Source organism: Zonotrichia leucophrys, chromosome 18, assembly GCF_028769735.1.
Source record: "Zonotrichia leucophrys gambelii isolate GWCS_2022_RI chromosome 18, RI_Zleu_2.0, whole genome shotgun sequence".
Classification (NCBI taxonomy): domain Eukaryota; kingdom Metazoa; phylum Chordata; class Aves; order Passeriformes; family Passerellidae; genus Zonotrichia; species Zonotrichia leucophrys.
In genome coordinates this window covers 2,689,847-2,714,974 of record NC_088187.1, presented here as the reverse complement: position 1 = coordinate 2,714,974, position 25,128 = coordinate 2,689,847, and the positions used below count along the sequence as shown (strand labels likewise).

The following is a 25,128-nucleotide window of genomic DNA, read 5'->3' as shown; positions in this document are numbered from 1 at the left end:
TAGAATAATTCAAGATTTGTCCTTTTTATCAATTCTTTTTTTCTCTGAAGCTGCTGTCAGAGATCACACCAGTATTTGTTCCTGAAGAAGCGCATTGTGTATGGTTGAGGGTTATGTTAAGGGTGAAGAAGGGAGCACAGGCTGGAGTGGGCAAGAAATTAGTATTCTACATTTAACCATATAAATCCCAGCCTGCAGACCAAAGCAGGCTGAGCCTTAGAGCTGGTGACAGCCTCTCACACCCCCAGACCTGCTCCCATCCTCTAGCAGTACCTTGCACTCAGGATCCAGGCTGCATACTGCTCCCCAGTCATCCAGGACTCCACCTCAGCTGAGAACTCCTCCTCTGGCACAGAGAGCAAAGTCAGTGCCCAGAGCCTCCCTGGCAGGACCCAAAGCAACACCCACATTCCATGGGACACGAGCCCAGCTGGAAAGTCTCACACACTCCTGGGCAGGGCCACAGGAGGCCTGAAAGCTCATGGAAGGCTCCACATGGACACATTCATCACATTCACATCCAAAATATCAACATGTTTGATGGCACAGGTTGGCATTTCCAACCTGACAGGTGAAAACCCATGCAGTGTCCTGGTTTGCTTGGGGATCACTCCACTCACGAGGAGCCAGAGTAGGGATGTTCTCTGTTCAATTCATAGAGCTGCTGGTTGCACAAGAGGCAACTTCAGGTAATATTTGAGAAGGGCACAAAGTCCCTGTAGCAAAATCTTGCTGCATGGGCTGTAATGGACAGCAGCCCTGAAGAGATGCATAACCCTCTGTTGAGCAGGGCCCAAACCCAGGACAATCTCATCCCTCAGCCTGAGAAGCAGGTCCTACCATGCAAAGACTTTGCAAGTTTTGGATCTAAATTCAGATGCTTGTTTCCCCCATGGCTGTACCAGCAAACAGTGTTCTGACCCACTTCACTTAGTTGAGGGAATTATTCCCCAATGCTGATTTCTGCACTGGAAAAGACCTTAGAGACTGAAAGACAGGAGGAGGGCAGAAGGGTGAGTTACCATTAAAGGTGTGAACATCCAGCACCATCTTCCCTCTCCTCTGGTTTGCTGTCCACTCCAGCTGGGTGGGAGGGTAAGCCCGAGCAGGTGCAGGCCCTGTCCCCATGCACTGGGCCGCCCTCAGCATCTTGCGCTGGCACACGGCGCTGTAGCCCTCCATGCCATAGTCTGACACAAACCTAGGAGAAGGAACTGCATGTGGCACTGCTAACCCTCCCAACCCCTCTGTGGGCCTGCCTTGGCCTTTTCTCCTCTTACTTCAGCAGAGGTTTCTGCAGTGCAGGTGAGGGGCCGAAGCAGCTGAGCAGAGTGGCCATGAGGAGCCAGCCCCGCCGGCTGCGCTCCGTGTCCGGGTTCCTCCAGCTCTGGGCAACCACCTGGCTGAAGATTTCATCACGCAGAGCAGCGTCCCTCAAACCTCTGCCAGCAATGAAGTTGCCCAGCAGGACCTCCTGCCAGCCATGGAGACTCTGGTCACCGATGAAGCGCAAAATCTGGAAGGATCCAGGGCAAGAGAGAGAGAACTGGAGCTGTAAACCCCTGTCCCAAACTCTGGGGTAAGAGTTGGAGACACCAGGAGCTGCTGTGGCCAACAATCAGACTGGGGCCTTGTAGGAGCATTGAGGGGTAGGACGGTGGGGATGGATGGAGATGAGAGATCTCTGCAGCCAGGGCTGGAACTTGGGGTTTATTGCAAAGGGCCTGGGTGCAGGGCCCTGCTGGGAGCTGCCAGCCACAGCTCAGAGCAGGCCCAAAGGGGAAGAGAGAGAAGCACGAGCATGGTAAAGAGAGAATGAGAGAGTAAAAGAGAGGATCAGATGGCAAGGTTCCTGTTACAATACAATAAATCTTCTTCTGGTTGTGGAACTTGTGGTTTATTGCAAAGGGCATGGGTGCAGGGCCCTGCTTGGTGCTGCCAGCCACAGCTCAGAGCAGGCTTGAGAGAAGAGAGGGGAAGAGAGGATGAGAGGGTAAGAGAGTAAAAGGGTAGGAGAGTAAAAGGGGTAAGAGAGCGAGGTTCCCGTTACAATACAATAAATCTTCTGTGTTGAATATTCTGATTCTCACTAACCAATCTAGTACAAGATACAAATCCTATAGCATTTACATACAGCCTATAAGAATCATTACATTACCACACTGTGTTACATTTTAAACCCTAAAAACTCCTCTTTGGGCCCCTTCTGCCAAGCTGGCAGGGTCTGCTCTGACCCTTGGGCCTGTCTGCAAGCAGAGGGTGTTGTTCCATCAAAAGGGGATCACCTTCAGCTGACCACACCATTGTTTTCCAGTTGTTCAGTAACTAAGGGGTCTCAAAGCTTGCTTTCATTTCAATCTTGCTTATAATTTCTATATTCTCAAAATCTTTTGCCAGACAATCATATTTATAAGGCTTTCCTGTTTCGTCTTCCCCAACAGGGCCTGTCCTCAGGTTTTTGTGCACCACCAAAGTGCTGGGCAATTTGGGAGGCAACATTTATAGAGATTGGATCTTGACTAAAAGTCAGGGTGACTTCAGTCTCTTCTGAGGTATGACTCAGAATTTGGTCTAGGGCAAAATATTTCCCCTTGGGCAGGGCTCAGGCACACAAGTAAATTATCATAGGATATTTGCTACTGAGCCCACTGAGTGTTCAAAGCCTTTGGTACAGTTAATATTATACCAAGTACTATGGGATGTGGTGTCTCAACACAGTCACTGAAGTGATTCAGCTTTTTGGCTATGCATATCAACATCTTCAATGCTTTTTTAGTTTGTATTTCTCACCCTTAGGTACAGAATGGTTTCTTTCATCCTCTACACTTCAATATGTTACAAATATTTTTTTTTTAAATCAACAGCTTTGGAAAGAACATTTAAGCATAACAACACTTCTAAAACCACTTAATGGTACCAAGTGTGTCAGAGATTCACTGAGAAAAACAGGGGATGGTGGTTGTTTAGTTCTCATGGAATTCTTTGCAGCAAAACCCTACTTCATTAGCAAGTTTTGATCTTTAGAAAAATAATAGTGTTCTGCTTAAACACAATCCTATTCACAAGATTTTATTGAACCTTATGCTCTTCTATAATTGGGATCACAAGGACAAAACAAGAGACTCTTTTTAGGTATTAAGTTTCTTAATGGGCTTATTTTAATTCCATGTAATTCCCAAAAAGATGACCAGATTTACTTAGAAAGTATCTGGAGTTTCATTCTATTTTCAACCATTTTAAAGAAGAAATATAAAGACCCACAGAGATGAAATAGCACCATCCCCTTCACACAAACACTACAGTGAGGGTGTGGTTCCAGGTGTACTTTTCCTGATGACAAAGTCCCTGCCCTTTTCCAGCCTTTCAACAACAGTTCCCTGTCCCCTGTTGGGTACTGACACATCTGTGAGCCCGAGGTGCAATTGAGATGTTTGCTATAAAACGCATAATGGAAAATATCTGGGTTAAATGAAACATTTTTATGACTGACAGACAAGTAAGTGGTTGAGACAGACTTCCCTTATCATTGCTATTGAGTCTGGAATATTGGGATGTTAAAGTTTAGCAGTCCTATTCGTATATGTCCTGCCAAATTCTGAGGCTCCATCACCAGGAATTCACTTTGATCCCAGTAGTCTGTGCCTGGTCTGTGCCTCCCCAAAACCCAGCAACCTTAAGGGGCTGTGTGTGATCTCTGTCAGGCTGCTCCAGGGCCTAGAAGGAGCAATTTATTCTGCTTTTCCAGCCCTCCATGTGTTGTAAGAACAGTATCTACCACCAGCAGCTTGTTGTATAAAGGCATCAATACCTTGTCTGTGCCCACCTGCTCCCAGCCAGGTCAAGAACAACATCTCTTACCAGTTTGTTTATCTCAAGTGCACTCTCCTGGTGTTCAGCATCCAGGTGGGTTAAGGGGTGCTGCAGAGGCTGACCAGGGGCAGGGAAATCTGGCTTCTACAATGAAACAAATAAAGATAGAAATATTTGCTCCTGGTGCTGCTAAAACCAGTGTGTCTGCCCACAGGGGAGGCAGTGAAGGGAGATAAAGAGTTCCCACCTGGAAGTGTGATTTGATGAAGGAGGAGAAGGGATGGCTGTTGATGGTGGGTGGGAGGGAAAGGTCATCCTTGACCTTCACTTCTGGGGGCTGTGTCTCAGTTATCTGGTTGGCCTGTGCTTGGTGTCGGCCTGCAAGGGAAGGAGGTCTGGTGGGGTGGCAGGACACCAACAATTCACAGAGCAGCTCCTGCTGACCTGCACCTCGCCCTGCTGAGCCCCTGACCCAGCCCTGGCTGCAGGGACAACCTCAGCCCCCAGCAGGCACAGCCTCACCTCCCTGAGAGCACAGGGACTCAGATTTTCCAGCTCTGATCGTTCAGGCCATTCTCTCCAGGGAACACCTGGCGATTCAAGGCTGCACTGCAGCATTTACGGGCAGGAAATGCTGAGCTCATACAGATACTGCTGACAACTGCCCAGTCCACAGGAAATGAGAGGTCTTTGTAATGAGGCATTTCTCAGGGATAAGAGAGGAGCAAACATCACTAAATGAAGGCATTTCTCAGAGCAGCACAGCTCCTGTGCATTCCTCTCTCTCCAGCTGTGTTCCTGATGCTCTCCAATCCTCCCCATTTACATCCCATCAGCTTTCATTTCCAGCAGTCTCACTGTTCCCTGAGCCCCTCTGGCTTACATTGCTCACTAGACCAGCTGATAGTCCCTGCAGGGCTCTGCCATGAAATGTGAGCTATTTGGGAATCCAGCACAGTCTGCTCCAATTCACCAGACTCTCCTGCCTGATCGTGTCCCTCACTGTCCCCCACAGAAGGCCACAGGCACAGCTGGCTTTGGCTTTGACACCACACAGACACACAGAGGCAAATCCTGCCTCAACCTATTTGCAGCTTAAATATTCACATTGTACATGGAGCTACAGAGGAAACACAGCTGCACAAAACTTAATGCTCAGGGTCAGGTCAACAGCTTGTGAAATTATTGCACTTATTTTGGTGATTTTAAATCCAATTGGTGCATCCCTAAATTGATAAATTAATAAATTAACACATACTCATTACTAAATTAATACTAAATTAATAAAATTAATAAATTAACACATACTCAATTTATTACATTGTTACATCCTTAAGTTATCATATTGTTATGTCCTCAGACTGATAAATTGTTATATCTCAAGTTATTACATTGTTCCACAGTCAAGCTGTTACCCTATTTCTCTTTCCTTCTATTTTAAACTTTGTTTTGAGGAAATAATTTTTAATGAAACTGAAAAATATTTCTTGGAAATTGTCAAAACTGTTGTTTTCTTCCCCTTCAACTTCCTTAAGGATTTTAGAGTAGGTAAAAGATGGGTTTAAGTTTTTCCACCCCAAATACCCATCTCTGCCAGAGACCTGGGTTCACTAAGCAGTTTGCTGTCACATAACTTTGACCAAAGAGTTTTGCATCATCCCTGCTAACAGTTCTACCAGCCCAGTTCAAAAGAAGAGCTGAAAAATTAACAAAGATACTGATTTTCAAGCTGGTGTTCTGCCCCCTGGCCCAAGTTGCTTTTCCTCCCTACCGTGTCAGGAAACAACATCCAAGGTACCGTTTGCCTTTATCATATTTACACTGCAAAAATGATAACGAATCAAAACCAGCCCAGTGGCAGGCAGCAGGGAGAACAAAGACACACTTTGATATAAACAAGGAAATAGTCAGTGAAACAGTGCAGGAAAGAGAGGGAAGGAGGAGGATTTCTCACCTTCAACAAAGTGCAGGAGGGCTGCGAGCTCTGCAGGGATCTCCAGCAGCCCCACGTCCTGGAGACAGAAACAAATCAGTCAGAAACAAATCAGAGAAAAAAACACATAAAAGCCTGAGCTGAGACTGGGTGAAACTGCCTTGGAGAAGCTGCCAGGACAGGGATGGAGCATCTGAGCCAAAGCAGTGACTTCTGCATCCGCAACATTCAGACCATTGCAGACAGGGAGGTATTGCATGAACACAGCTTGTGGCATGGGTCAGCTCAGGAGGGAAAGGGAAGCAATTCCCAAATAAAATATCAACTGCCACAAGGGGAAGGACAGGAAAGTTGGATTTCTTTGACTCATCCCTTATTCCTATCAAGTGTGGCACATTGCACTGTAGAGATTGCACCTGAAGGGTAAGGGCCATTTCCTCCTGCCCTTTCCTGACAGTTTTCTTTTGATTTTTCTGTATCCAAAGGTGCTACAGCATAAAGTGAGACCTGATTCTGATCTTTGATATATGTTGGAGGTTCCTAGGAAAGCTCAGATCTGTATCTGGGTAATCCAGAGGAGAATCTGGCCAATGAGTTTTGATTTTTCACCGGTTTGCACCTTGCACTGCTGCAGGGTAGGAAGCAGGTGGGCCAATACAACACAGGGTCAGCATCACTGCATGTAGAGTCAGCTCAGGGCATTTCAGAAGAACTACTCAGATTAAGGCACTATAAAACCAAGCTAAGGTCCCAAAACCTGAGGTTTTGGTTTTTTTGTTTCTTGTTTTTTGGGGATTTTTTTTGAGATCTGCATAGTACAGCCTCTTGTCATCAGCACATTATTCTGACATCTCTCTCCACTTAAAGACACATTCACAGCATTTTTGATCAGTTTGATTTTGCTCATAAGATACTTGACTTCAAGTCTGGCTTTTCAATGGTGTATTCAGGAAGAGGACTGCGAAATTCCACAGTTCTGGATCCACATCTGGGGAAGGTGGATGAGCACCCAGGGCTAATTTTTCTTGTTGTTACTGACAGATCTATACAGAATTGTGGATAATATCAATTCAGATTCCCTTGATACAGACACTGCAGCAAATGTGTGTCCAGTCAACAGACATCAATAATGGCATTAGTTAGAAGTGTTGATACAGGCTAAAAGTGTTGTGAAGCATTTAATACATCCCTTCCTCTACATCAGCTTCTGTTAATACATTTATGCAGAAATGTCTCATTCCCATCCCTCACAACAGAAGATGATTGCCAAAAATAATCTTCCCTCCTCCTCTGCAGGGCAGGTCAGTGCTGTGAGCAAACACAGAGCTCTGGCTCAGGACTGGCTGACGGTGCCTGGCTGTGCCCAGAGCATGGGAAACACTGAACTAATGAGATATTTCTGTCGTAGAAGGCCCTTGGCACCGTCTAACCTGCATTCTGTACCAGGTTCCAGACATGTGTGGGCTTTTTCTAGATGTTCTGCTGTTCCCCAGCAAACCTGGCCTGAGGAGGCACAAGGGAGGGAGAACACCTGGAGAACCTGATTGTTTTGATCTCAGACCCTCCCAGACCATTTGACAACTCACCATTCCTTGGCTGGGACTATTTCCTGTGTCAGCACAGGCCAGGGAGCTCCTTCTTTGTTTCCTTTCCTCTAAATCCTGCTGTTAGGAGATGAAAAGGGGATAGAGGGTGGGAAGATATGTGCATGAAGTGAATTCCAGCTGTTCTGGGGGCAGATGCTGAGGGTGGCCAGGAGATGGTGTCCTGCTCCAGCAGATGGAATGACAGAACAGCTACAGAGCCTTCCTGGGACCCCAACTCAGTGTATTGAGAAGGGGCTGCCCAGGCAGAGGCCTGAGCTTTGCTGAAACACCTCCTGCCCTTCCTGGCACAACCCAGCAGCAAGAGCCTGCAGCACCTGCCCAGCATCCTGCCACACCTTCCCTTGCTGGCCATCTGATGTGGCTCAGGACAAAAGCTCCCAGCAGCTGCCAGAAATATTCACCCACCTCCTTCAGCACCAGAGCACCTGAAAACAGCCTGAACAGGACAGATGAACTTGTCCATGGAGAGGAAATCCTTTAGAAAGGTGGGAGGGATGCCAAAAGCTAAACTCCCTCACAGCTCTGCCCTTTTCCTTCCATTCTCTTGCTCCCCAGCCTCATCACTCACCTGAGATGGGGAAGGAGGATCTCTGGCTCCTTCTCTGCCTCTCTCCTGCCTGTCAGTGGTGCAGAGCACTGAGACTACATGGGAGCTTATGAGGGCTGGGCTGAGAAAGACAGTGACAAGCTAAAGTCCAAAGGGCAGGGCTGTGGGGTGGGGGAAAGGAGGAACTTTGCAGCAGGTGAACTTTGAGACCTTTGCTGCTGCTACTGCATGTACAGAGACCTCAGCAAACAAACACTGAAGGAACAGAAACAGATTCAAAAGAGTTGCACTGTTGTGGTTGCCTGGGAGAAAGAAAATCTGGATCCTGTCCAAGTGGGAAGGGCAAGAAACAGAACAGAAACTCATGCTGAAGGAGGCACCTCTGCAGGTCTGCATCAACTCTCCTTAGCCCTCTGCCCCACCATGCCCTCAGCCATGCCAGGAGCTGGGTCCTTCCCTTGTAAAGCTGAAGCTGTGAGATGTTACTGCTACTCTAAGGAAGAATGGTCTGATTTCCTCTTTCCAGATTTATTTTAATAGTAAGGAAATGGCCCTTTAATAATAAGGAAATGGCCCTTACCCTTCATGTGCAAAATTTTAATTTCCCAATTTTATCGTAATAGTTTGTGCAGAATACATTATACCCACTGGACAGAACCATGGCTCTCTCCTGCACATTATTTTCCATCTTCTCAAAAACTTGCAATCCTGTTCTCACCCCAGCTGACTTCCAAGGGGCCAAGGGCTTGAGCAGCCTGAGGCAGCTGTAAGGGATCAGGGAGGATCATCATGGACTGAAAGAATCTTGCAATTCAGTCACCATCAGTAATTGACCTGGGCAACAAAAAAAAGCAAGATGAACGCCTCCTTAGAGCTTGAGCAGAACAGCAGCTCTGAAGAGCACAGAGGGCACCAGCTCTTGTCTCATGTAGGGCAGTGATATCTGGAGTGGCTGCCTAGAACAGAGGCTAGACTGAGTTAGACAATAAAGTGGGTATTCATTAAAGGCCTTCAACAGATACACCTTGGGCAGTGCAGGAGCCTGGCAGAGGCTACACCCAAGATGGACAATGGTCATGAGTTTTTCAGACAGATACAAGTTTGGTCTATCTGCATATCAGGGGTTAATTGTTCAATTACAGCTTCAGGTAATGAAGTCACATTCTCCCAGTTTGCTTCCCCCAACTCCCTTTTGTTTGTACTTTTCAGGCCTGAGGCTGTCCTTGGTTCTCAGGCCTGGAAGAATTGTTTTGTCTGACCAAACTGTGAAGAGAGCTTACTAACATTCCATATGGAGTTCAGAGTTATACACTGATGCAGTACACGATCTGAAAAATATAAAAGCTAAACCTGAAGGCAGCATCCCCACCCTGGCTCACACAGCCTGGCCCATGAATCAGCTCTGTTTGCAATACCTGTGCCAACTGAGCATGTCGTTTAGAGAGAGAAGGCTCCAGCCTCTCTGCTTCCTTCATTTGACATTTGTGTCAGACAGAGGGTGAAGGACACCTCCCTGGGTGAGGACACCTCACCTCACTGCCAGCAAACCTTCCAAAGCCATCCCTGCCCTGGCCTCACCCAGTCTCACTCTGCTTAGGGCAGAACAGCCCCTCCTGCACACCTTGCTCTGCTGTTACCTGGCAGCGCTTCCTCCACTGAATCAAAGGTCTGGAGATCACAATCACGGTTTTAAATTGCACCAAAGTCTTCTTCAGCCTCCTGTAACGCTTCCTAGAGGATGAGGAAAGAATTGTCTGATGGGAGACACATCAGCCACACAGACATACACAGAGCAGGCCAGCAGCCAACATGAGGAGGGGCCTGGACATCCCCACCTGGCTGCCCCTTGGCAAGGCCAGAGGGCTGTCCCTGGACTGTCCTTGGCAAGGCCAAAGAGCTGTCCCTTGACAAGGCCTAAGGGCTGTCCCTGGGCTGTCCCTTGGCTGTCCCTGGGCTGTCCCTGGGCTGTCCCTTGGCAAGGCCAAAGGGTGTCCCTTGGCTGTCCCTGGGATGTCCCTTAGCAAGGCCAAGGGGCTGTCCCTTGGCTGTCCCTGGGCTGTCCCTTGGCTGTCCCTGGGCTGTCCTTGGCAAGGCCAAAGGGTGTCCCTTGGCTGTCCTTGGCAAGGCCAAAGGGTGTCCCTTGGCTGTCCCTTGCAAGGCCAAAGGGCTGTCCCTGGGCTGTCTCTTGGCTGTCCCTTGGCAAGGCCTTAGGGCTGTCCCCTGGCTCCTGACCTGGCCTGGTAGCCTCGGAAGTGAGCCTGGATCAGTGTGACTTTCTCCTGGAGCACGCGGAGGCGCCGGCGCTGGAGGAGGCGGCGGAATTTCCTCTGCAGGGTGACCACGGCCCAGCTCTGCCTCTGCTGCCATCGCCTCTCCAGCAGCTGCCTGCCCTTCTCCTTCAGAAACACCTGGGCAAAGGCAGCAGCTGCTGACCCACAGGCAAGCAGCAGCTTCTCCCAGAGCTGATCAATAATAAAATCTGCTGGTTTATTCCTTTGTAACCTTTAAGGGTTCTTGCTAAGGAGACTGGGGAGGGCAGGAGGCACAGGTGCAAGTGGCAGAGACGGATGCATTTGGGGAGGACAGGGAATCAGGGAGTGATGAAGGTTAGCAGGTAGCAAAAGTAGAAGCCCAGGAATGCTGGGTATACAAAGGGCTTGGCCATGCCACAATAGCCTGGAGCTGGAATCTCCTGGTAATCTGAAGTGCTAAAAATGCCTTCTTAGTACTTGGGACAAGAGGCAAAGGTGAGAGGGGAAGGTGTGCAAGGCCCTCCCTCTGTGGGCAGAGGCTGAGCTCCTCTCCTGCTTTGCCAGCCTGGGCATGGTGGGTGGGGCTGTGCAATCCAGATGAGATTGTCTGTAGACATCACCTTTGTCACCCCAATCTGGTAGAGATCCGAGGGGTTCCCCACCACGTGGGCCAGCACTGCTGCACAGCCTTCCCTCTGCTCCAAGCTGCTGGGGCTGCTCCCAGCCAGGAGCCCGTACCTGCACAGGAGGAGAGGGTGTGACAAAAACCAGGGCTGGACATGGAGTCCTCAGAGAACAAATCCTCCAGGGCTGGGGGATCCCAAGCCAGGGCACCCCTGTACCTGGCCAGGAAGCTCTGGAATGGCAGATGGACTGGGAACCCCTCCTTCAGGATGTGGATGGCCTCCAGTATCCCAGAATGTCGCAGCTGACAGTTGACATATTCCACATCAAAGACATTTGACAGCTGAGAAGATAAAGCAGAAGAAAAAAATTAAAAACAAGAAATAAAGAAAAATGAAAGAAAGGAGACTGAAGGCAGGGGGTTTAGAAAGGGACTCCTTCTCTTGTCCTGTCCTTGGATTGGATCTTGCCACAGGCCTTGGGCCATGGAACACAAAGCCCAAGGAATACTTTGGTGTCCAGATGACTCTGGTTCAGCTCCTGTAGCACGGGATTAACTCACATGGCCACAGGGAAGGGTGGGACACAGAACGATGGGGAAGAAAAGTCTCAAGCTATCAAATAAAACAAAGAAGTTTAAATTCCAGCTGTGAAAGGAGAGCTGTTGGAGGAGAATGAAGGACCTGAGGGACTCCATAAGGAGCTTGGGGTGCTGCCCTACCTTCCTGGGGTTAGGGGTGATGCAGCGGATGAAGAAGGCATGGCTCCTGCAAAACAAAGAAGAACTTTGGATCACCCTCCTCTCCATGCTGCCCCTGGAACACTCCACACCTCTGTGTGCTAGCAGCATCTCTCACCCTCTCAGCCTGGCTGTGAGGTCCTGCAAAGACTGCTGGAATTTGGACACCAGTGTGGAGGCCTGAGGCCTGAGCCCTCTGCCCCTCAGCTCCCTTTGCTGACCATAGGCAGCTTTAGCCCTCTGGAAAATCTCAGACACCACCTGCAAAAACAAAGAAATTACCAAAACCCACTGAACACTGTGGAAAGAAGAATCTCTTCAACCTGAAACTTTAAGGGGGCTATTTTCTCTTGCCCCTGGCAGTGGCAGGAATGCAGCTGCATCCTCAGGCACTCTCTGTGTTTTATATGGAAAGTGCATCAATTGTGGGCAAAGACAATTTGCCCAATTCCCAAGTAAATTCAGTAAAATAAAACTTGTGGCTTCTCTATGTTCTCCTGACACCTGTTCAGCACCTTTCTGCCTCTCACATTAAGACAATGAGTGGATCATTGGGTGTCTGCAATAGAGATCTTCCTCCTGACCATTTCTGTACCTTGAGGCGGCTCTGGGAGAAGATATCCAGCACCTCTGGCCGCAGCTGGTCACGGTTTTTACTGAGAAACTTGTGCACCTGCAGGGGCAGAGTCTGATTTAAAGCACCATTCAGACCACTCAGACAGGCACACACGCCTGTTACACACACTGGGACTGGGGACAGGCAGCTGGAGAGCTGGAAAAGAGAAAAGCCCTGGAGAATGAGGCTAGCTCTTCCTGCTGCCACCAGGGTAGAGGGGACAATGGCTTCTGCTTTGAGAATTGATTGCTGCTTTTCTCCTCCACATCACCTTGCAGGCTTTCACCTCTCTTTTTGTTTGGTTTCTTTTTTTTTGCCCAGCAGCCACAGCTTTCCTGCATTTCCAGGGCTCTGAAGCTGTTGTGTCACTGAGGGCAATTCCTATTTTCCTTCTGCCCAGAGACATCTTAGTTGGCTCTCTTTATAACAATCTCCTCTCTTCTGCTCAACTGATGCTCTGGAGGGAAGTGCAGTCACAAGGGGAGAGCTTTGGTCCCAGAGCTGGTCCATCAGGACACCCACAGCTTATTTCTGGTTATTTCTGCTCTGAGTCCCTGCCAGCTCACCTGGTAGGTGACAGGGCCAGCATAGTGCTGCACAGTGAACTCTGGCAAAGGCAGCTTGGGCTTGCTGTACCAAGGGCTGTTTCCATGGTGGTAATGACACTTCTGGAGGAAAGTGTGGTCTGTGGCCTGTAAAAGAGATTTCCTGATGCTGCAACCTCGGCCTTTCTTCTTTCAGCCTTTCTTGGTAGGCTGAAAAGTCACTGTTAAACTGAAGGTAAAAACACTGAACACTTGTGCAATCATTATGGAAAACAGCCTCACCTGAACCATCCTCTGAAAGGGATCCCATGAGAGGCTGGGAGCTCCTCACCTGAGTCAGGGATGTCTGGTCATCCAGGATGCACAGGAGGCCGTGGGGCTTTGCAGTAAGGAAATCCAGGCACGACTCGCTGCACGTCTTGGAAACAGGAATCCAAGCCAACTGCTCCTGGCTGTATTCCTCCTGTATGTTAAAGGCCAAATCCAGCCACACAAACAAGGACAAATGGAGAGAATTAACAGAGGGATTTGGGTTGTTTATCAGGAAGTTAGAGTTTCACTGCTGTTAGGAACTTGCCTAGAATTGTCTGGTTTTGTCTCATGAAACTACTTCTGAAGCCACTAATGATTTTCCTGATTTGAGAGAAGAAGGCTGCTAAGCTGAGTGATAAAGTGAACTGTAGAAGTCAACAAGTCTGATAAATACACTTTCATCCCCAGGACATAAGTGGCACAGAAAATGCTACAAAGAAGCCAAAAAGGATTTTAAAGCACCCACTGAGGTCTGGGCTCTGACCCTGCCCAACTCACTTAGAAAATCTGGAAAAGGAAGCAAGGTGCTGACAAAATCTCCTTCCCTCAATTTACCGTATAATTAATAAAAGGTATTAAATAGGCAACTCTTTGGGCTAGGATTCCCTAGGATTGCCTAAGAGGAGCATTCAGTTTCCTGTTCCCTGCTGAGGGACACTCTGAGGATGCCTCAGCTCAGTCCAGGTGTGCTGGCTCCAGGTGCTGTGAATTCCACTGAGCCCCACTCACCTCTTCCTGGGCAATGACAGTCTGGCTGAAGAACCTCTGCAGGTGCTCATTGGCAAAGTTGATGCAGAGCTGCTCTAAGCTGTTCACCCCCAGATCCTGCAAAGACAAAAATCCATCCCTTCCCAGGCCCGGGGGCTGTGGCTCCCTCTAAGTGCTGCACAGGCCCAGCTGAGCTGAGCTGCTGGTTCTGGCCAGTGGGAATGAACCCAACAGTTCAAACCACCTTCTGTCTGGTTTGCAGGCTCTCAGTCTGGCTCACTGACCAGGCTGAACAGCCAGAGGTGAGACAAGCTGTGAAGGAGCACAAAGAAGGAAAGATCTACTCTTGGATACACAGCCCCACCTCTGTATTCCATTGTTTTCAGCATCCATTGGGACACAGGTTTTAACAGGAGCCCTAAATAAAACACTGCAAGGCCTTGGTGAGCACATGCCCTCACTGCCCAGGCCACAGCAAAAGAACATGGAAAACAACCTCAAAGCCATGGAGGTCCACAATGCCCACGGCACAGTCAGACTCCCAGGGAGCCAACCACTCATTGATCCTCAGCAGCAGCCACTCGAAGAGCAGGTAGTACAGAGCCTTGGCAATGGAGTCCCTGAGTGGGAGGGGGAGAAGAGCCAGTTACTGCAAAGACAGCACCTCTGGGTGCATCTCACCCACCCAGACATCAGCAGGAGTCACCTGGCATCAATGGCTCCTTCCACAGACAGAGGGGTGAATATCCGATCATAAGATGTAACCTGGATACATAAAGAGACAGAATTTACTCTTATTAGCTCACAAAAACACCTTTTTTTTTTTTTTTTTAATCCACAAGGTAGTCAGCTCAGTTAATAAATGGATTTTTTTTTTCTATTTGGCTGAGCATTTACCCAGATATCAAAAGAAAAATTTTTTAACTTTTACACCCAGAATTTTGCTGTCAGAGATGAGAGTAAATTGGCCAAAGTGATAAACCTGAGGCCACTCATGTCAGAAAAGAGCCCTCCGAGATGTGAGCTCTGCCATCTTTACAGAGCTGCCCTGAGGGGCTCAGCCCACCCGAATCATTTCATTCCTGCTGTTGCCCCCCAGATTTTGAGCCTTCTAAGTTTAGGACAGTGGGGCAGGACATGGGATGCTTCAGGAGGAATGGGAAATCACCAGAAGGGACTCACAGTGACACGGTGAGTGACAGCCCTCTGCAGCAGCTCTGCTGACACACACAACAGACTGGCCACAATCTGAATTTCAGCCCCACTGGCGATGGCTGCATGTTCAAAGGAGTCTTTCTAAATAACAAAGGGTTCTTTATTATATATGTTATAAATACATATTATAATATTGGCTTTTCACAAATATGAACATGGATTTTATATGTGTGGTGTTAAAGTAACTTTGTTATAAAGATAGAGTTTTTATTTCTGTTGTTAATTAAGCTCAGTGAAATAGCTGCTTGTGTTAAAATGCCTGCTTGGATGGGATAACATCCAATGCACACAGGATGAGGACACCTGTACAGATCTGCCAGCTATCAGCACTCACCCTCTGAAGGCAGTGTGGGCCAGGGCCCAAAACTGAAGCTGATGGTAAAAATGGACTAAAACCACAACCAACGGATCTGCATGCTCTAAAAAGGCAGATCCAAAGAGGGGCCATGTAAAAATATGTCAACAAGTTTGGGAAAAAGTTTACTATACTTAAGGGTTTATGAATATGCAAGAGATGATGTAAGGGAAAAGGTATTTAAGGGGTATCTCTGGAGAGAACAGGGTGCTCTTGGCTGAGTGCCAGGATGCACCCAGCCTTAATAACCTTTGCTCTATGGTCCTTGTCTCTTATTGTCCTTTATTAAACTTTTGAAATTTTCACAGGAGAGTGAATGTGTTTTTCACATATACTACTGTACATAAATTATTATCTATATTGCTACATATAGGAACAATGGATGGGATACAAGGTTCCTCTTGTATGAATATTCTCAACAGCACCTCAGCTGCACAGAGCTGGTCACAGCCTGGGCAGAGCACCAGGTTCATTTTGGCTCCTTAAAAACCCACCCAAGCTCCAGCGACCTTTGGTTGCCTCCCACCTTCTGTCCCTGCCCAGACCAGTCTGGAGCCCAGCACTGAAAGGACAGAAAGGTCCTCAAAGGATGCCATCCTCAGTAGGAAGCATGTCCTCGGTCCCACCACATGGCACAGCAGCAATATCCAGCACAAATATCCTGTTCCCAAGCTGCTGGGGTTACTGTACCTCATAGGAGGTAAAGCAGATGTTCCCCAGCTGCAGGATGGCAGCCAGGACAGCCCAGGTGGAGCTCAGCTGATCCTCTGAGAGGCCAATTCCCTCCAGAGCTTGCACCAAGACCAGAAAATCCTGACTGTCCTCCTTCCCCAGGACTTCACATGCTCTGCCCTGAGAGAAAAGGGACAGATAATCGTGATCAGCCCCTTCAGCCTCAGGCAGGGCTTAAGCCACCATCAGCAATCTTCAGAGAAATGGTTCTATCTTTCAAAGACTGGAGGAATCTGAAGAGATGAAAGACAGCACTAGCTGAAACTCAGCATTTGTGAGGCGGCAGTGCCTTTACCTGCGGAATTTTGAGATTAAGATCTCTCTTACCCTCACCTGCCAAGTTTCTGTTGGAATTCCAGTACAAGCTCCCCAGGATGCTGGGGTGGAATTTGACAGGAGAAGTGGTGCCTGAGTGGAGTCCCAGGTAAATCATGGCAGAGCAGCTCCCCAATGGAGCCAGATGGGTTCTGTAAAGCCAGGGAGCCACCCAGGGTTACAGCCTGTCTCATCTCAGCCACGGAGCCCCACCACAACACGGGTTCATCACTGCTCTGCTTCTTTTATTCTCTACAGGAGGGCACTCCTAGAAGCTGCCTGTGACCCTGAAGGTCACAGAAATCCCGGGTCAAGGGTTCTGCAGAACCTGTTTGTGTTCCAGTTCCATAGTTCCCAGCTCCCAGCAGATTTTGGTGAGACAAGGATGAGGTCCAAGCAGCCCTTGGGCTTCTTCTTGCCAAAATCCAAGATAGATTTTTTTTCAATCTCTGCTAACTCTTTTGTGCATAATCTGATTTTCCCTTCCTTTCTCTGCAGCAGGCTGGGATATTCCTGTTAATTTTCACCTTGAATATGATTTTGCTTTACAATGCTTTGCCGGCCAGGTACCATTAATCACTCATTAGGGGCTGGGCCCTTAATTGCCCTCCATCCTAGAGCCATCAGTGGTCCATTCCTTGCCCCAAGGCGAGGAGATAGAAATCACTACCGAGGATTCCTCCTGACCACAGCTGCTGTGAGGAATTCGAATTTGCCACCTGGGAAAGCTGACTCACACTGAAAGAGGAAAAATTTCTTGCTGTTGTTGTGACCTCCTTGATTATGGAAAACAACTTTAAAATATCTCGAACAAAACAAAAAACACCAAAAAAAATAAGAAGAAAAAAAGAAAAAAAAAAAGTGTTCCAAGATTACGACTTTGTGACTTGATGTAAGTCTGACAAACAAATTCAATTTAAATAATTGCAATCAGCAGTGTATTTCAGTGGTTTAAAATCTGCACTCATTGACAATAAAGGAAGTGTTTTGCAGAAGATAGAAAGAAATCCTCCCTGCTTTTTGCAGTCCCACAGGCAATGAGGAAAGGGGTTTTACACCACACGATGGAGCCATGAGTCTACACAACGATTAAAGTTCGTCCTTTCAGAGTAGAACGGGACAGAGAAGTGAGAAAATGATCACCAAAGAGACAAAGATGTTGGTTCTTGGATCAGGTATGAGGAGCAGAGGATGAGGAGGAGCAGAGCTGACTTTCTGCAGGGGGCAGAGTGATTTGGTGCCTCTGTAAGCAAACAGCAGCGATGCCTGGGCCATTTCTCTGTGGCAGCTGCTGCTGAGCACCCTCAGCTCGCTCACCTGGTTCAGGTAGAAGTAGGACTCTGCCTCCTGCAGGTACATCTCCTCTTTCTGCTCCATGGGCAGCCCTGCCAGCAGCTCGTAGAACACGTGGTAGTTCCTCTCACCGTGGGCCTGATGGGACACAGCCATGGAGCTGATCCACATCCAGCCCCAAAAGCCCCAGAACACACTCACAGAGCAGGACCAGGGCTCCCACTGACACCATTCCCTCTGGGAAAAGTCTTTTTCACACAGCTCTGATATGGGACCATTCCCACGCTCCAGACATTCAGAAAAACTAATTGAGGGAAGATTCAACTTTCAATAATCTCTAATAAGGGGCTTAATTCAACCAGTTTGAGACAGAGAAACCTTCTATTTTATTCAAATAACAGAAGTGACCCCCCTGTGCTACATGGAGGGGACATAGCTCTTGCTGGTAGAAGAAATGGGAAGCAATTCTCATAGTAATTCCCACCTCTGTTATTTAACAGTAAATTTAAGATTAAATGTTAATAAGAGAGAGAGAGGAGCCCTGGTCCTCACCTGAAACACCACACGAGACTTCTCCAGCAGGTACTGGGAGATGGATGTTCCCACCACAATGCCACTGAGCAGAAGACAACAGATCCTGTCAGAACCTGGGCACAGCTTTTCTGCAGATTTGTGTCTCTGCAGATAAGAATGATCTTAGGGACACAATCTACATGAATTTCTAAAATATTTCAGCAAATTGTGGGACTTACATGGAAACCAAGCAAGCACAGAATAAGAAGGAAAGTCATAATGTGGGTCGGAATAAAGGTGAATTCCCTTAACAGTGTGAAACAACCATCAGAGTTCCACAAAGTGTCTGCACCTGACCTGTGAGGGTTTGATAAGTGACCTAGAAGAGAAGCTGAACAGCAATGGGACAAAGCTTCCTGCTTGTATGAAATTATTCAGTGAGGACGAAGGCCAACTGTGAATAAATGCAGACAGACCTTACAGTGCAGAGTGAGTGAACAAGAAAATGACACATGAAGCTCACAGTAGACAAATGTGAAGTGATGGGTACAGACCCAGCTTCACATATAAACAGGTTCCAATTTAACCATTGCTCCTTAGGACTGAGACCTGAGGGTTATGATAGACAGCTCCATGAAAGAATCAGCTCAGGGCTTGGCAACAGTCAGGGAGAATCCCCAAACAAACCACCCAAATCCAGAAGTTAGAAAGGAGGCAGGCTCAAAACAGAAAGGTGTTTTTCACAGAACTGGTTAGACCTGTGGAACTCTGGAAGGCTGTTGCAGAAACATCAAGGTTGTATGAGCCCAAGAGGAAACTGGAATACCTCAGGAGACTGAGGAAAACTCCTGAGCTGCTGCAAATGTTCAAGAGCTCAAGGGGTTTTAGGGAAAAGCATTGCTTCTATTTGGGATGTTGTTGCCTCAGGCAGTGCTTGAGGTCAGTGCTGGGGACACTGCAGGGCATCAGATGGGCCCTTGGTATAAACCAGTTCAGCCATTCTTATGTTCTCAATTTAACTCATCTTGGGAACCAAGAACTGTTCTTTTGGGAGGAAACACAAAAAAGCAAAATAGGAGTTTAAACTCACCCTCTTCCTACCCTGATGATAGCAAGAGGGAAGGGTTAATGTGAGAGCTCTCAGCACTGCTCCCCCTGGTCTCACCCAAACACCCCTTGGAGGGACCCGAGGGGATTTTCAACACTCACTGTCGCAGGTGGACACTCAGCAGCTTTCCAAAACGGCTGGAGTTGTCATTGAGGATGGTTCTTGCATTTCCAAAACTCTCCAGGATGGGAAGAACATTGCAGGGCTGTAGAGAAAAGAGGAGGGAACACTTCAGTAGCAATCACAGGTTTTAAACTCAAAAGGGTTTATGTACCTGTCAGTTTGAAAAGATAAACAAAAAATGGGACTTCACTGATATAATTCTCACAAGGGTAAAAGATGTCTTTTAAAATGCATCCTGTATCATTATCTCTAGGCAGTGGTGAGCTGTTCTGTGAGCTCTTTGCTCTCACTGCTATAATCTTTCACTTTACTTCTGCTCTGTGTTTGTTCTGATTCACCTCCCAGACTGCTAAAAGCTCTCCTTGGCAGCAACCAGCTCTCTGTTCAAACAGACCCAGCACTTTTCACAGCATCAGATCTCCCAGCTATTAAAATACACAACTACAAATACACCTTGTAGCTCTCCTCGAGTCTTTACTGGAGCTTCACCTTGGACCACAAACCCTCCCAAGTGCAGCCAAAGAAATACCATCAGCAGCAGCCTCCCTGCCCTGGTTTGGCTTCTCCTCCCTGCCCAACCCTCGTGGTCTCTAGCCAAGCTCACTTGCCTGTTACCTGTCTGATCCTGTGGCTGTCAGATCCCTGGTACAGCATGGTCAGGTATTGCACAATGGCTTTGGCAGCTTCTGTTTTACCTGATCCACTGTGCCCACTGCAGGAGCAAGAGGTGGAGAAGTTGGCATCAAAACAGAGGTACCAGGTCCAGGCACATCAGAGGCCCTGCTGCAGCAAGTCAGAGGGGGTGTGCTGATTTACAGCTGAAAAACTATCACCCTTCCCTTGAAACACTGAGACAACCTGACAAAATGGGCCCACAAAGGGTTCCCCTGGGGAATACCAGACTCCTTCTCTCCCACTCCTCTGAAGTGAAACTAAATTCAAGCTGTTATTTGCACAGAGTGAAATAAATAAAAATCACCTTACTCAGGTTCTGCACAGGCAGCCCTCATGTACAAGCCAGAAGGATCAACTTACAGGCAGTGAAATGCAGAAGTGAAACTTTTACATAGTGAAATCAAAGGGCCTCCACTAAAGCCCTTCAGTTCCTACCTGATGAGGACACACTGCTCCTGCCCTGACGACTGGGACAGCGTGTAGGCCATCTCTGCTATGGCAAAGATGTGTCTGCATGGACAGAGAGAAACCCCCATTAAGTGACCCCACGCTTCACCCCACGAGTGCAGCACCAACAGGCTCCTCATGAGGGATCTACAGCAGACATGGGCCAGTGTCCCACCAAAGAAACTTAATCTAAAAATCACAGAATGGTTTGGGTTGGAGGGACCTTAAAGACCATCTCATTCCTCTGCCATGGAGAGGGACAACTTCCACTAGACCTGATTTTTCCAAGCCCTGTCCAGCCTGGCCTTGGACACGTCCTGGCATGAACTTTAGCTCTGTAGAATTACAGGCCCAAGCAACTACAGCTTTGCCAAATGCGCTGTTCACCTCCTGTGACATTCATCCTGCTCTACCAGGGAACTGGAGGACAATAAAATACTTTCTGGAATGATAAAATACTTTACAAACAGAACAGGGTTTAGAGAGTTGTTTGAGAAAGAAAAACGTACGGGGCGCTTTTTGAGAGAGTCCCTTGCTGGTACTCGATAGCCACATCTTCAGAGTAGATACTGAGGTCTTTGAAAGGATTCACAGAAATCAAAATTTCCCCAATATAAGTCTAGGATAAAAATAAGAAAGGGGAAAAAAATCTGGTGGCTTCTTAGAATTTTCTGCATAAGGATTGCAGATGAATGCATATATTAAAACAAATATACAAATTCGCTTTAAAAGAATATTATTTATTCTGACTATACTGCCAACTTATTGAAGACACAGCTTTTCAGTGGTCATTTTCAAATCTCTGTCATGAATAGTTTGGGATAAGTGAGCACTCCCTGGTCTGTGGTCATTTTTGTAGTCACTATCTATTCTCTACATGAAATTACAGGCACAGGTTTAAACACTTGAGCCAGTAAATTGAAAAGGGAACAATTAACCATCCACTTTGTGGACTAAAACATTGTGAAATGTTAGCAGAAACTCTGAGGTTTCTTCTCAAGATCCACAATTTTTAACTCAGAATTTCTCTGCCAAAATAGGAGATTCCCACTAGGAGCAGCTGAGGCTAAAAAGGAGCCCAAGTATGCTCACAGATTGGCACCAAATACCAAAATTACAGAGAAACTCTGGAACTTCCAGATTTTACCCCAAATATTTCATGCTACCCGACTTCTGAGCAAAAGCTGTGTGAGTATAGTTTTTATCATTGTTCCCAGTAATGAGTGAGATACATAGTGCATTATTAAAGCTTGATGGCATAATATAAATTACTTTTCTCTTAAAGCTCATTTTTCAGAGTGAATAAGCACGGAAGAAAACCAAACCAAACCAAACCAAACCAAACCAAACCAAACCAAACCAAACCAAACCAAACCAAACCAAACCAAACCAAACCAAACCTCACTATCCATACATAAATGAGATTGCAATGGAACCTCTTCTTCAGGCACAGCAGGACTGAGCTCTCAGAGACCTCCCTACAAACAGAGGAAAGGACTTGTCAGCCATAAGCTTCCCTTGCATGTGTTAATATTAAATATTAACCTTTCTGCCCTCCCAAGGATCACAGAATATTCTGAATTAGAAGGGACCCACAAGGATCATGGAGTCCAGCTCTTAACTGAAGGGCCCATTTGGGGACTGAAGATTTTGTGGGGAGCTGGGACTAAAACTTTTCACTGCCTTCCTGTGGTTCCAACATCCTCAGGATTAAACAGGTCAGAGAATGGAGCATTCAAAGCTCAGGATTTCCTCTGTGTGATCCCAGTCCCTTGCAGAGCCTTTACAGGTGTTTATCTCAGCAGGATGGCAGGAGGGGAGGATGGTGAGGAGCAGTGTCAGGGGCTTATCTTTCAACAACAGCAGTGAACCAAGGGTTTAACAGCTCTGAGAGATGTAGGACCTGAGTTTTTCACAGCTGAAGACAACAGGAGTCACTAAAGCCAGAGATGCCAGTGTCAGTAGGCAAAGAACATAGCAATGTGCTTCTCATCCTGCAAGTTGTCCTTTCCTACCACTCACTTCATACAACAAGAAGGGCATGTTAAATTCCCAATTCTGTCCTTCTGCTACATCACAGAACTCACATCAGCCTCTAAACCTAATTTCCCCTACCCTTTAAGTATTTTGGGGCATTTTTAGAACCCATTTCAGGACTGGGAACCATTTAAGAGGAGAGGCAGAGTTCCAGGGATGCAGCTGTGTGTTAACCAGGCTGAGCTGCAGCTCTGGGCTGTGACTGCAGGGGTTCAGTGTGCCCTCCCTGTGCCACAGTCAGGAGCTCCCTCTGCACCTCTGCTCCTCCCCAGTGGTTCAGGGCAGGTCCATGAATTCACTACTAAAATTCAGTCTTTTACTCAGCTTTTCAGCAGAGCATCAGTTACTCAGCTATGATACACGTCCAATCAATTCTATTTTTTCCCACAGAGGAAATTCTCCTATCCAGCTAAGGATCTAGCTAATCTGTCTAGCTAATGTGATTTCTATTGTTGAGCCACCTTTGCAGGATAACAAGCAAGCCCTTGTGACCTGAATGAGCTGCAGACACTGAGGACACCTACTCCAGTCTGGTCAGATCTTCAATCTCCTCAACTTCTGCACAGTGCTCTTCACACGTGAACACCTGAAATGCACAGAACGTGACTGAAAATCAGGGGAAGCTCAGTTCCATCCCAGTACCGGGGACAACACCCGTACCTGTTTCTGCATGAACTCCATCTCCAGCACGCTGTCAGCAATATCATCTGCCTCCCACTGGTCCTTGCAGAGCCTCCCACGGCTGCTGGCCAGCTGGGGCTCCCTGGACGTGGCCCATTTGCTCAGGTTCTCCATGGTTGGCCGTGGCAGCAGCAGCTCAGAGCTCAGCCACGCTGCAGGGCCCCATCCCTGCCCCTGCTGCTGGGACCAGTGCACACTGGATGTGGCCATGGATCCTGCAGTCTGGAGGACACCTGGGCCCTCCTTGGTGCCCACCTCCCTGCAATGATCTGAGGTGGGGATTGGCTCCTCCTCTCGGCGTGGGAGGAAGCCCTGCTTGCTGTTTCTCTGCCTTGGATCCATCAGAGCTCTGGGAAGGTCACATTTGAATCTGCAAGCCTGTTGTGCAGGAGGGACAGATTTTCTCTCTGATGGAGATTTCAGTTTCTGCAGGGAATAACCATTGCCAGAGCCCCTGGACAAGGAGTTCTTGGCCTTAACCAAGCTGTGGGCTCTGGGGAACACTACAGCAAACTTGGCATCAGTAGCACTGCTCTTCTCATCCGAGCATGGAAAGGAACTGGTTCCATGAAGAGGGGAATCACCAGCAGGCAAATCAACATGTCCCACTTCCTCCACCATTTTGGGACCATCTTTCCCCTCCATTAATGAAGTAGAAGGTTCTCTGTCCCTCAGCTCAGCCCTCTCCAGCTGTCCAGGGAAGGCTTTGCCAGACTGACCAACCCACCCAGCAGTGCTCAGAATCCGGATTGCCATTCTACTTCTGAATCCAAAAGGTTTGCTGCTCCTCTTCTTCTTCCCAAATTTCTTCAAGAGCCACCTGGAGATACCAATTGCTCGTGCCACACTCAGCAGTCGAGCTTTCAGCCTTGCTTTCCTGGCAGGTTTCTGGCCAAGCCAGCTGGTGACTTTTCTAAAGGCAGAGCGGGTGTGCAGGTGCTTGGATCCTTCCTCACTGTGCACAGGTTCTGTTTCAGAAGGTGCCTCTGCAACCACTTCTTCTGCTTTCTCTTTTTTTGCCTTTGTAGACTGCCCTGAACTCTGTTTAACTTTTCCAATAACTTTTCCAACTTTCTTCTTCTTTCCATGGAGCTGCTTATCAGATGATTTTTTTGTAATCGTGGAGCAGCTTGAAGTATTTAATCTTTTCTCTCCAAAACTCTGAGCTGTGTTGGGTTGTCTTTGTTTACTGGGAGTTTCTATGGCTTTTGAACAGATGCTTTCAACATTGTTCAGGCCTGAGCTGGTTCCCAAAGCCATCTGGGCAGGATTTGGTTTCTGGCTTGGTGGTAGCTTGGTCTCAGCATTTTTATGTTGGTTTTCCAGACTGAGGGGGATTTGGGATTGAGAAGAACAATTCTTTGTAAGCATCAGTGCTGGTAGGCCCTGCCTGCTGCAGTCTGAACTGTCCCTCTGTCCATCTCCACCCTCTTCACCTTGTTCTGGGATCTCACACTCGCCAGGTTTCTCCTTCAATGTCCTCTGCTGCTTGGAGAGGAAAGAGCCATCCTCCAGCTCTCTGCCCTCATCATTCACCCTCTCTTCCTGTTCATATTTGCTAAGGTGAGCGTGGAGTTTTGCTTTCCCAGCAGTTGGGAGTGGTTCTGGTTTGTTTTCTTTTACTTCATCAATGTTCTCTGCAGCGCTGCTGTCAGGATCCATGTGTCCATCCTTTGACACATCTTCAACTCTCTCATTTTCTAGTATATTTTCCTTGTCTATTTCAATACTTTCCCTGTTCTTAACACTCTTAACTTGGAGTCCTGAAGTGCTTAACTGATCATCTGCCTCACTGCTCTCTGCTGGAGCACATTCTGATTGTCTCAGCATCTTGTCTGGCTTCCTCACCTTCTCCTCTGCTTCCAATCCTGCAAATCCAGTGCCTTCAGCCTCAGATTCAGTTTTTCCACCTGTGGTCACCAGCTCCTTTTCAGGTTCCAT

General features: G+C 47.7%; 1 protein-coding gene across 1 annotated transcript in view; it reads right to left on the bottom strand.

The window, feature by feature from the left end:
• The window catches only part of MYO15B (myosin XVB), a 47,190-nt gene extending 22,062 nt beyond the window's left edge, over nt 1-25,128 (bottom strand). The window contains exons 1-32 of the mRNA XM_064728885.1: nt 24,624-25,128; nt 23,949-24,155; nt 23,167-23,339; nt 23,031-23,092; nt 21,884-21,947; nt 20,979-21,088; nt 20,458-20,532; nt 19,963-20,059; nt 19,326-19,429; nt 18,156-18,219; nt 17,628-17,741; nt 15,954-16,115; nt 14,876-14,989; nt 14,400-14,458; nt 14,190-14,313; nt 13,715-13,810; nt 13,005-13,136; nt 12,695-12,820; nt 12,108-12,185; nt 11,631-11,773; nt 11,495-11,540; nt 10,992-11,116; nt 10,706-10,887; nt 10,130-10,322; nt 9,535-9,628; nt 7,330-7,407; nt 5,765-5,822; nt 4,058-4,188; nt 3,859-3,954; nt 1,281-1,516; nt 1,023-1,201; nt 274-346 (exon numbers count right to left, since the gene is read on the bottom strand). Coding sequence (XP_064584955.1) covers nt 274-346; nt 1,023-1,201; nt 1,281-1,516; nt 3,859-3,954; nt 4,058-4,188; nt 5,765-5,822; nt 7,330-7,407; nt 9,535-9,628; nt 10,130-10,322; nt 10,706-10,887; nt 10,992-11,116; nt 11,495-11,540; nt 11,631-11,773; nt 12,108-12,185; nt 12,695-12,820; nt 13,005-13,136; nt 13,715-13,810; nt 14,190-14,313; nt 14,400-14,458; nt 14,876-14,989; nt 15,954-16,115; nt 17,628-17,741; nt 18,156-18,219; nt 19,326-19,429; nt 19,963-20,059; nt 20,458-20,532; nt 20,979-21,088; nt 21,884-21,947; nt 23,031-23,092; nt 23,167-23,339; nt 23,949-24,155; nt 24,624-25,128 — 4,100 coding nt within the window. The remainder of the gene's footprint in view (nt 1-273; nt 347-1,022; nt 1,202-1,280; nt 1,517-3,858; nt 3,955-4,057; nt 4,189-5,764; nt 5,823-7,329; nt 7,408-9,534; nt 9,629-10,129; nt 10,323-10,705; nt 10,888-10,991; nt 11,117-11,494; nt 11,541-11,630; nt 11,774-12,107; nt 12,186-12,694; nt 12,821-13,004; nt 13,137-13,714; nt 13,811-14,189; nt 14,314-14,399; nt 14,459-14,875; nt 14,990-15,953; nt 16,116-17,627; nt 17,742-18,155; nt 18,220-19,325; nt 19,430-19,962; nt 20,060-20,457; nt 20,533-20,978; nt 21,089-21,883; nt 21,948-23,030; nt 23,093-23,166; nt 23,340-23,948; nt 24,156-24,623) is intronic.